Below are 12,465 nucleotides of genomic sequence, written 5' to 3'. Positions count from 1 at the left end.
GGAGACACAAAAGACCCAGAATAGCCAAAGCAGTCTTGAGGGAAAAAAACGGAGCTGGAGTAATCAGACTCTCTGACTTCAGACTATACTACAAGGCTACAGTAATCGAGACAATATGGTACTGGCACAAAAACAGAAACACAGATCAATGGAACAAGATAGAAAGCCCAGAGATAAACCCACACACCTATGGTCAACTAATCTATGACAAAGGAGGCAAAGATATAAATGGAGAAGACATCTCTTCAATAAGTGGTGCTGGGAAAACTGGACAGCTACATGTAAAAGAATGAAATTAGAACACTCCCTAACACCATACAGAAAAGTAAACTCAAAATGGATTAAAGACCTAAATGTAAGACTGGACAGTATATAACTCTTAGAGGAAAACGTAGGAAGAACACTCTTTGACATAAATCACAGCAAGATCTTTTTTGATCCACCTCATAGAGTAATGGAAATAAAAACAAAAATAAACAAATGGGACCTAATGAAACTTCAAAGCTTTTGCACAGCAAAGGAAACCATAAACAAGACGAAAAGACAACCCTCAGAATGGGAGAAAATATTTGCAAATGAATCAACGGACAAAGGATTAATCTCCAAAATATATAAGTAGCTCGTGCAGCTCAATATTAAAAAAACAAACAACCTAATCCAAAAATGGGCAGAAGAGTTAAATAGACATTTCTCCAAAGAAGACATACAGATGGCCAAGAAGCACATGAAAAGCTGCTCAACATCACTAATTATTAGAGAAATGCAAATCAAAGCTACAATGAGGTATCACCTCACACCAGTCAGAATGAGCATCATCAGAAAATCTACAAACAACAAATGCTGGAGAGGGTGTGGAGAAAAGGGAACCCTCTTGCACTGTTGGTGGGAATGTAAACTGATACAGCCACTATGGAGGACAGTATGGAGGTTCTTTAGAAAACTAAAAATAGAATTACCATATGACCTAGCAATCCCACTAATGGGCATATACCCAGAGAAAACCATAATTCAAAAAGACACATGCACCCGAATGTTCATTGCTGCACTATTTACAATAGCCAGGACATGGAAGCAACCTAGATGCCCATCGACAGATGAATGGATAAAGAAGTTGTGGTACATAGATACAATGGAATATTACTCAGCCATAAAAAGGAATGAAATTGGGTCATTTGTTGAGGCATGAATGGATCTAGAGACTGTCATACAGAGTGAAGTAAGTCAGAAAGAGGAAAACAAATATCATATATTAATGCATATATGTGGAACCTAGAAAAATGGTACAGATGAACTGGTTTGCAGGGCAGAAATAGAGACACAGATGTAGAGAACAAACGTATGGACACCAAGCAGGGAAAGCAGCAGGGTGGTGGTGGTGGTGGTGTGAAGAATTGGGAGATTGGGATTGACATATACACAGTGATGTGGATAAAATTGATGACTAATAAGAACCTGCTGTATAAAAATAAAATAAAATAAAACTGAAAAATTCAGAAAAAGAAATTCCTCTCATCCCAAGAATTCTTTAGACTTTTACCTAAATACTGGGGTCATGGGCCTCAATCCTCTCAAACTAATTATTTACAATCAGCTCCACAGGGTAGACTCATGTGCAGTCGACTGCATGATTTTAAAAAGAGAAAGACAAAGAAACAAAAACAACCCAAACACTGCCTTAATCCACAGGGTATCTTTTCAAAATCCTTTATGAAATTTTTCTTCCACAAGTTGCCAGCTGGGTCTCTCAACTTGGTATCTTGATGGCTTACTTTGAATTCTCACAGACGCTGATCCTGAGACAAGGATTTGAGTATAAGAAGTGTATTTGAGAGGCGCTCCCAAGGGAACTCTGGCAGGGAAGTGAGACAGGGAAGACAAAGAAGCTAATAATAGATACATTTTTCAACAAGTCCCCACTTTGGGAAACTAAAGCTTAACCTATTGGGGCATTCTGGGAAAAAAATGTAGAACAAGAACCACAGTTATGCAGCTTGAATGGCCTCAAGGAAAAGAGAGCAAGAATACTTATCCATCAGCTCCCCTCAGTCAGTGGATGAGGGACCCTCCAGGGAGCACTGACTCCCCAGCACTGGAGGTCCGCCCCTTGCTGGTACAGGCAGAACTGTCTCTAAGGACCAGAGAAAGAGGTCAAGCAGAGAGTCACGAGTATTGGACACTGGAAGCCAAGGGGCATGAGAGGATGCCACATCTTGTTGCACAAGAAGCCCATGGATTACTGATTATCTTACCAAGATAAATTTAAGAAATACCTAAGATATTTGGTAACAATCATCCATCCTTATCAGCATTTGATTTCACAAGTGGAGACACATAAGCAATCTTAACCCCATTTCAAAAGCTGTTTCAAAATTTGAATCCATGGCATTTATGTTAGAATCATGGTAGAAATAATGTTTTTAATGCCAATCGTGTTTTTAAAAAACTTTTTATTATGGAAAATCTCAAATATTCACAAAATCAGAGAGAATAATATAATGAAGCCCCACTTGAGCGACTCATAGCCAATCTTGAGAAATGGCCTTTCCATAAACCTTAATTTTTATTTTTTTTGGTTGTGTTGGTTCTTAGCTGTGGCTGGCAGGCTCCTTAGTTGTGGCATATGGGCTCCTTAGTTGTGGAAGGAGGGCTCCTTAGTTGCGGCTCGTCGGCTCTTTAGTTGTAGCATGTGAACTCTTAGTTACGGCATGTGTGTGGGATCTAGTTCCCTGACCACAGATCGAACCTAGGTCCCCTGCATTGGGAGTGCAGAGCCTTAACCACTGCGTCACCAGGGAAGCCCCTTAAATTTATTTTCAATTAGCATTAAAAGGGCTGCTTTCTAGTCTCTCTTCTTTTAAATTTAAATATAACGAAGGCAAAAGTAGGAAAGAAAAAATAAGTGATTGCCAGGGCTAGTTTGGGGGAGAGATGAATAGACAGAGCACAGAAGATTTTTAGGGCAGTGAAAATACTCAGTGTGATATTACAACGATGGACGTACGTAATTACACGTTTGTCCAAACCCACAGAATGTACAACACCAAGAGTGAACCCTAAGGTAAACTAATGGACTTTGTGTAATTGTGATGTGTCAATGTAGGTTTCACCCTTGTTTTAAAAAATATATATGGCATTCTGGGTGGGGGATGTTGATAATGGGGGAAGCTATACATCTGTGAGGGCAAGGGGTACATGGGAAATCTCTGTACCTCTCTCTCGATTTTGTTGTAAACCTAAAACTGCTCTAAAAAATAGTCTTAAGCAATAATTTAAAATTTTAAATGGAACTGGCACGTCCTAGTAAAAGGGAAGAAAAACACCTTTACTAACTACAGGCTTTCTTCATTAATAGGGAGTGGTCTTAAAACATAGTGAATTCCATTAGCTAATTATTATTGGAAAAAACAATGTAGTGGCAACTCTATGCAAAAGATAATCATTTCACTTGACGGACATTGCCTTTGGTTAAAGTAAAATACAAAACAGTCTCATGAGTGGGAAGCCATCCACGTGGCCAATCAGGGTTACATTCTGCGGTTACCTCATTGGGGCCCAGGCATCTGTCTACATGTCTGTCTACATACACTGCTCCCCAACTTCCAACTCTTCCACTGTGGGGACTGGCCCTGCTGATGGTTAACACAAGCCCTCATCACCTCTTAGGCCAAATCGACCTCATGCCTTTGGCACAGAGCTTTGGAGTATTAAGTGAATACCTGGTCAAGTACCTGAGCAGATTAAAAAGTCCTCTTTGAAAACATACTTGGCTCTAACTGCAGGCATCTGTGTGGCCCAGCTTCACGCGGGGATGAGCATCTGTGTGTGGGCGGGGGTACATTCCCACAACAGGAGCCGACCCCCTGGCTGTGTGTCTGCTGCAGAAATCATCTAGAATGGATCTCTCCCATTAATAACCTTTGGCATCTAGGAAGCTACTCTAATAGGCGGCATGGCATAGTGGAAAGAAGACAGATTTTAAAGCCAGATTCCTGATTCTGCCACTTGCTATGTGACTTCAGACAAGTTACAGAACCTTTTTCAGCTTCTGGTTTTTCTCATTTGCAAGACTGGGATGGTTTGCACAGGATTGTTATGCAAATTAAATTAGGTACTTATGCAAAGTGCTTGGCATACAGACTTTAAATACATACTGATTCTCCTTCTTGCTCTTTATTTTCCCTCTCTTCTTTCTGAGCCACAAATAAGAGCTTACACATAGGGAGTGCTTACTAGGAGCCAAACACCGCCTCAGCTACATGTGATCCTAACCACACTCCCGTGAGGTGCTGTTAGCCTAACCATTGTATCAGTCTGCTCAGGCTGCTATACAAAATACCACAGACTGGTGGCTTAAACAATAGAAATTTATTTTCTCAAAGTTCTGGGGGCTAGAGGTCCATGATCAAGGTGCTGGAAGGCTTGGTTTCTCCTGAGGCCTCTCTCACTGCATCCTCAGGTGGCCTCCTCTGCGTGTATGCACCCCTGGTGTCTTCTCCTCCTCTTATGAGGATACCAGTCACACCGGATTAGGGCCCCACTCTTACGACCTCCCTTAACCTTTATTACCTCTTTAAAGGCCCTGTCTCCAAATACAGTCACATTGGGAATAAGGCCTTCTACATGTGGATTTAGGGGAAACACAATTCAGTCCACCCACCCATTTTCCATATATTGAGAGGAACCTGCCTAACGTCACACAGTTGTTAAGCAGCATACCTGACATTAAAACTCTATTGAATTCAGAGCCCAGGCCCTGTCCACTCTGTCCTAAAGCCTGTCCACCAGCATGGCTGTTGTGAAGCAGGGCCTAGTATAAGAACCTGTGACAATGGAGGGACTTAAAGATATTTCAGTTTCTTTAATGCATCACAGAATTCAACCATAAATTAGCTCCAATTGACCGTTTACCAGATATTCTTGAAATATCTGTATTTTCCCAGTAGGATTATCAATATTTATTTCAAAGGAAAGAAACTTTCCCTGCCTCTCTTATACATCTCTAAAACTTATAATTAAAAAAACAATCCTTTTAGAAACCACATGGAAGGACTAAAGTTTGATTATTACATTCTTCAAGAATGCTGCTTGGATTTTTTTTTTTAACCTATGACTATACACATGTGTTTTTGCTTAAGATTCAGTATTTACAAGACTGCTTTGGAATGCTACCACAGTACCATGTAGTTTCACAGAAGATATCTCACTTTCCTTTCGGTATCTTTACAAAGGGTTAAAAGGCCAGACACAGAAAGCATTATACCTCTAAGATTATTATTAGTGACTAACTGTATATATTCAGTCATGTGCTGTCCTAGAATTTGACAAAAAATGAAATGAAAACTCTAAGGTAAGAGAAAGGACGAGCCTAGACAAGGTAGAGTCCTACCACCGATTTGTGACTTGCAGTCCCGTATTTCAAGACAAACTGTAAAATGCCAACTTAATAAACGTACATTTATTTTCAGCAAGGCCAAGATTCCTTTGGTTTCCACTGCAGAGCCTTTTACTTATTGGAATTCTGGTAGAGAAAAATGATCCAAGCTGTTTCCCATCCTAGTCAGCTGGGGCCCGCATAACAAAGCACTACAGGCTGAGTGGCTTGAATAACAGAAGTTTATTTCCTCATAGTTCTGGAGGCTGGAGCTCCGAGGTCAGGATGGCAGCATAGTTGAGTTCTGGTGGGGACTCTCATCCTAGCTCACAGACAGCTACCATCTCGCTGTGTGCTCACAGACTGCAAACTCTCTGGGGTCTCCTCTTAGAAGGAGGGCATCACCCTCATGACCTCACCTAAACGTAATTATCTCCCAAAAGTCCCATCTCCAAATACGACCACATTGGACTTCAACATATGGATTTTAGGGGACATAATTCAGTCCATAGTATTTGCTCAAAATGTCTTGGGGGAAAAAAATCTCAAAATGTGTTTAAATTGCTTCTTTGGTGAAAGAAAGACCCTATAATGTAGACTAATTCACTGGATTCTTAATTGTTCTTGTAGACTGAAGAGCAATGATGTGGTCAGTGAATCAGGAACAAAGGGCAAGAGGACGGTCACTTACGCCTTCAGTAAATGTTTCAGTGCCTACTGTGTGCCAGGCATCATGGAAAGAGAAATGAAGCTCTCAGTTTAGTGTGGGAGGCAAACAAAAAAATAATAATAATTTTGATACAGTGTGGAAAGGGCCGTGATGTAAGAGATGTCAGGATTATTAATGGATTAGCAAAAGCGGGTACTGGGGACTCAAGCCAACCAACAAGGGGAGGGTGTCAGGGAAGATTTCCTGGAAAGAGGTGTTGCCTGTGCTTTAATGGTCCAGGATCTGCCAATGGGCTTGCACTCTCCATTCCTTCCAGCAGGATGCCCTGGTGCTGCTGTTGGCATCCTGTTTTGGAGATCTGAGTCTGGGAAGCCTCCAGGGCCACAGGCTTGACAGGCACCAATCTTTTCTTCCACACTGGGCACTTGTCAATTCAGGATTAAACCTTCATTATGGTGGAGAAGCACATCACCAAGCTGTCCTCTTAAATCTTTCATATCTCCACTGATCATCCTGTAGTCTTCCTTATTTGGGGACAGATCTTTTGAAATGTTTGTGAGGTTCTCCTAGCTGGTCTACACGTCTTGACCTTCCTGTGGTCTTAATATGAAGTCCTAAGGGGGGCAGACCCAGGGTGTCTGATTTAGTACTTCATATGTTACTGCGGTGATGGCAATGTCACTTAGCTCCCACTGGACCTCATATAACATGAAAAAAGTCCTTCTCACTATCAGGTGAGGGGTCTACTAAAAGCACAGAGGTGTTCCTAGGGGTATCCTGTGACTCATCTATTACTTCTCTAATCTCTAAAGCAATGGCCTTCAAACATTACTTTGCACGCTGTAAAAAAACTGTAAGCGGGCTTTCCTGGTGGCGCAGTGGTTGAGAGTCCGCCTGCCGATGCAGGGGACGCGGGTTCATGCCCCGGTCCGGGAAGATCCCACATGCCGCGGAGCGGCTGGGCCTGTGAGCCATGGCCGCTGAGCCTGCACCAGTCTCGGCACTGCTGCCCAGGGCATCCCCTCTTCCTCTACCCTTTCCTCTTCTTGTGTTCCCAAAGAATCTCATACTTGACACAAGAGTTTAAAGCAGTGGTTCTCAAAAAGAATAGAGAGGTTGCAACCTACGCAGTTGCAAGGTTGAGAAACAAAGAGTAAGATGCTAGGCCAGGGGGCAGAGGGTGAGGTCAGGTTTTACAGAAGTAAAATGGTTATCCTGGACACTAGCCATGCACCACAACAAAGAGATGACTGAAATATTAGTACTAAATAAGTCCACGTGGAAACTCTTTTCTTCACAGGAGAGAGAAATTAATCTGGTAGTCTTTAAAACACAAACAAAACTTGATAATGTTAGCCTCTACTCAATTTATAACTTGCATCAAACATCACAGAGATTTCAGCCATGTTAAGGTAGTTGGGTTGGCCGCCAAGGTTTTCTCTCATATGGACTGCTGTGTAGGTTAGCTGATTCACTTACTGTTGGATCTACTTAACACGGTCTTGGTTCACCAGAACCAGAATTATTTAGATAAATAAATGCTTTTGGCCTCAATTATTTGCCTCGACCATTCAGCTTATTTTTTTTTTTCTTGTACAGAAAATATTTAGGACATTTAATTTTATATCCATGGCTCAAATCACTTGACATTTCAAAAGGACAATACCTTTCTTCTTTGAGTTGAGTAAGCATTCGTGCTCTTCTTTAACAGAGATTTTACAGCTCTTGATTCGACAGAAAAAGGATCGTCTTGAGCCAGAATACACACAACTCCTTGCGGTGTGGAAATTACTGTGAGCTTGCAAACCAGCTTTCATAGTGCAAAGAGGTAAGAGAATAGGTAGAAAATAATATTTTCAAATAAATTTGAAATCTATCTCCTAACATTTTCTGGTCATCTATTACTTGAGAAATGGTTATTGACATTATTATACAGTAAACCCCGAAGTGAAACATACCCAAAAAATGTATTTGTCAAGCAATCACATTTTGATAACTTATAATCACTTGAAATTTACCTTTATATTTTTCCCCAGGGGGGCAGATAGTGAAGATAATTTAAATGAAATAAAAATTAAATGAAAAAAACCTTAACTAAAACAGTAATCAGTAGCATAAAGCATTATTATTTTTATATTATAAATAATTATTAGGCAATAAGCATTTTCAGAGAAGAAAATTATTTCTGGAGAAGATAAAGAATATGTATACTTCTCAAGCACAATTATACAAGGCCTTTCACATTGAGTAGACCTAACTAACACATTTAAGAAAGAGAATAATTGTCCCTCAGCATACAACTAAATAATAAAAAAACTCCAGCAATTTTTTTATCCCAAATGATACTTTCCTATAAATATTTTATTAGCATATGAAAAATAGAGAATATGAAGTAATCACATTTTCCCCAAAGCATCTTCAGATGAATGTATTTGTTTTTATATATGTGTACAAATACATGAATTCTCTACATAGTTATATATTTTTTTAAACTGAGGTTGATGATGATAAAGTTTACTAAATAATTCTCCTCTTGATAAAACCATAATTAGCTAATGTTTTCAAAACACTGTACAGACGTACTCTGAAGTAATAATTACATTTACGTAAAATGGTAAGAATGCTGAAATGAGTACTTACTTTCGGCATCTATTAGCTTCTCTCTTGGTGAAATATCAGAGGAAGAAAGTTGTTCCTTTACTTCGGCAACATCTTTTGGATGTAAGAAGTCAAATAAGCTTTGTCCAGTCAAACTAGCCTATTTATAAGGTAGATGTTCATTGAAAATCAGTATCATGTCATTTCTGCCTGTCCTCATACAGACATAGGATACTCTTTCTTTGGTTTAAAGTGGCTTTTTCTTAAGCTCAGGTACATTTACTGTACTGGGTGACCTTAGCTTGGTCAGTGTTAAAAACAGTGATACGTGTAGATAGAAAAAAACACATGCACACAGACCCATAACTGGATACACACAAACCACATACACACACCTAATAACTAACATTCTATTTATTCTTGTTACTCTTGGTAACATCCCCAATTCACATGTTACTTCAAGGCATATTATTATTTACTTTAAACTTTACCATTAGTAAAAGAGATTATATTACAGTATAATACAGAAGTCAGAGAATACCTGTGATTTTTATGGTGTAACTCAAATTTACCATACTGCTTACAAATAATTACCATACTGTTGATAACTCAAATCCAACCTGGAATACGTCTCATTTGGCATTCCACTTCTCCCCACATGCACAGCATTCCTCAGCCCATGACTTTGCTTGCATGGTCTCATCACCTGGAATTCATTACCTTTTCTCTAGAAACTCAGTTCCCTGGCTGATCCAGCCAATTGCCTTTTACTCCCTGAATTCCAAGTTTCCTTCTCCCAACCTGAAATGTCTTCCTCCCCTTCTCTGCTCATCTTAAAGCCTAGGAGACATTCTACTTCACATGTGAAGCCCACAGTGATCACCCCTCTTCTGAACTCCTTTATTATCCAAGCAGACATTCCTACAGAAGGTAAAAAAATGGACCAGCTGGCCCAAGTGGCCTGGAGTGCTTGGCAGTTAGATATCGCTATCAAAAACAAAACAAACAAAAAAACCCCACTAGCAATCTGATTTATACATCAGTCTATTGTGTGATTGGCTAAGATAAGTCTATACCCAGAACTGCTTCGAGCAAATCAGTTTTTTTTTTTTTAATTGAAGTACAGGTGATTTACAATTTGTGCCAATCTCTGCTGTTCTAGACAAATCAGATTTCTGAGGCTGAAAAGCTGAAGACCAGACCCTGTACCATGGGGATCCCAAAGTCCTCCTGAGCAGTCAGTGAGTCTCTTGAATGGTCTCTGAAATGCAAAGTCAGTGTCCAGTGGGGCTGGCCTCCATGTTACTAATTTGGAACTTAAGAGCAACCTTGAATTGTCAAGTATCTTGGTGTGTATGTATGTGTGTGATGTTCTCTATTTCCAATTAGAAGACAGAAAAATCAAGTCTTACCCTGCTTTTGTGTCCCCACCTATAACCAGCTGCATGATTCATTTGGTTTTCACTCCCTCTGTATGTAGGTTCATAAAATCTTTTTCTGTTATTTAACTCATTACCTATGAATGCCTTCTATCTCTCCAAATTTTCAAGTTTGGGGGGAATACAGGCAGAGATTAATGGGAGTTATTTAAGATTAAAGCTGGGGGCTATCTTATTTCTATATTATTTATTATATCTTTATATATATTATTATTATCTTTTTTACAATGGTGTGTTAGTTTCTGCTTTATAACAAAGGGAATCAGCTATACATATACATATATCCCCATATCTCTTCCCTCTTGCGTCTCCCTCCCTATCCCACCCCTCTAGGTGGTCACAAAGCACCGAGCTGATCTCCCTGTGCTATGCGGCTGCTTCCCACTAGCTATCGGATTTACATTTGGTAGTGTATATATATCCATGCCACTCTCCCACTTTGTCCCAGCTTATCCTTCCCCCTCCCAGTGTCCTCAAGTCCATTCTGTAGTAGGTCTGCATCTTTATTCCCGTCCTGCCCCTAGGTTCTTCACGACCAATTTTTTTTTTTAAGATTCCATATATATGTGTTAGCATACGGTATTTGTTTTTCTCTTTCTGACTTACTTCACTCTGTATGACAGACTCTAGGTCCATTCACCTCACTACAAATAACTCAATTTCATTTCTTTTTATGGCTGAGTAATATTCCATTGTATATATGTGCCACATCTTCTTTATCCATTCATCTGTCGATGGACACTTAGGTTACTTCCATGTCCTGGCTACTGTAAATAGAGCTATATATATTATTTTTATTATGTATTATATTATTCTATTTCTATTTTGAAGGAGACCACAGGTGCTAGTTTATTCACTCTGTTGGTTTCAGTGCTATAGTTTTTGAGTAACTAGTTTAAATTAAATGGTGTTCAGTAAAAAGGAGGCAAATCAATCACACCACTAGTTAAATGAAAGATGTATTTCAGAGTTTGTTGCCAGAGCCTAGATAAAAAGCTGTTTTGTAGTGTGTGTAACTTAATAAATAATAATGCTGTCTCTTGGAGGAAATAGAGAAGCGTGACCGATATTTTTCAGACACTCAAATATGATATCGTATTTAGTGCTTACATCCTGAGAGACAGGTATAATCATAATTTCCACTTTTTACATAGGAGGAAGCTGAGGTTCAGGAAAATGAAATAACTTGCTGAAGGAAGTGAACACTCCTGTCAATAACAAAAATTCATACTTTTTCCACACATCTTCCCATCTCTCTTAGTTCTAACTTAGCAGAAGCCAATCCCACAGCCCAATGGGAAGAAAGAGTTCAGAAAAAGAGCTTCAAGATATTTTTTTTTTTTTTTACAAAATAAACATAGTGGGACTTCCCTGGTGGTCCAGTGGTAAAGAATCGCCTTCCAATGCCGGGGACATGGGTTCGATCCCTGGCTGGGAAACTACGATTCCACATGCCATGGGGCAACTAAGCCCACATGCCACAACTACTGAGCTCGTGCGCCTCAACTAGAGAGCCCGCGTGCCTCAAACTAGAGCCCATGCACCGCAACTAGAGAGAAGCCCGCATGCTGCAACGAAGAGCCCATGCGCCAAACGAAGAGCCCACACCACAACGAAAGATCCTGCATGCCTCAACTAAGACCCGACGCAGCCACACACCCCCCAAAAAATTTTTTTTAAAAATTAATAAACATAGTAAGAAAATATCCTCAGTTTTGGATACCTGATCATAATTAAGTATTTTGGAGACTGATTTAGAAATGAAGAGAATTTTTCCTCTTTCACATCCAACCACAAATAGGAAGCCTTCTGCAGTCTAGAATTTAAAAATACAAAGTGAATATTTTAAAAATACAAAGTGAATTCTGTCTCTCTCATACACATACATTCAGATTTTGAGGAAATTATTGTAGCAATAAAACTAGTAGAGTGGTCATAAGAGCTAGTAAAATTAATTTTAAGAAATTTTCTCACTACATAAAAAGACTGATAAAATCAAATTGAACCCCAGTCTAAAGTAATGTTTTTGACTTGGAAAGTCCAGGCATGGAATATCTAGTTGAGATATTTCAAAATATAAAAATTACCTATGTTGAATTCTATACTCATACAGAAACTCTGTAAAGATATCAAAACACACCAATAACAGTTGCCTGTGGATGCACTGAGACGGAAGGACTGTGCAGATTGGGATGAAGGAAGCATCAGGAATACTATATTTGAATTCAGCTGTTCAAATAAAAAAGGGGCTCTTTAAAAAAATTAAAAGAAAAACGGACAAATGTATATCAAAAATCTTTCTATTTAATCATACTGAGGCATAAAGCCTAGTAGTAACAGCACAAGATCAAGACATGTATCACCTCCTGGGAGCAGGATAAGCCAAT

At 39.5% G+C, this 12,465-nt stretch overlaps 1 protein-coding gene across 16 annotated transcripts in view; it reads right to left on the bottom strand.

Annotated features, from left to right (window-relative positions):
- BMAL2 (basic helix-loop-helix ARNT like 2) overlaps positions 1 to 12,465 on the bottom strand; it is a 104,033-nt gene that overhangs the window by 39,693 nt on the left and 51,875 nt on the right. For 14 of the 16 annotated variants that reach the window (XR_010932299.1, XR_010932298.1, XM_067695998.1 and 11 more), the window contains 3 exons: positions 11,802 to 11,894; positions 8,682 to 8,799; positions 7,708 to 7,851 (listed from right to left, as the gene is read on the bottom strand). Coding sequence is in view for 14 of the 16 variants with exons in the window: in XM_067695998.1 (XP_067552099.1) it covers positions 7,708 to 7,851; positions 8,682 to 8,799; positions 11,802 to 11,894 (355 nt within the window). In the remaining 2 variants the exon portion in view is untranslated. The remainder of the gene's footprint in view (positions 1 to 7,707; positions 7,852 to 8,681; positions 8,800 to 11,801; positions 11,895 to 12,465) is intronic. The other 2 variants (XM_067696001.1, XM_067696002.1) reach the window with 1 other exon arrangement.

Source organism: Pseudorca crassidens, chromosome 11, assembly GCF_039906515.1.
Source record: "Pseudorca crassidens isolate mPseCra1 chromosome 11, mPseCra1.hap1, whole genome shotgun sequence".
In the NCBI taxonomy this organism is placed as follows: Eukaryota; Metazoa; Chordata; class Mammalia; order Artiodactyla; family Delphinidae; genus Pseudorca; species Pseudorca crassidens.
This window is presented reverse-complemented; position numbering and strand designations above follow the sequence as displayed.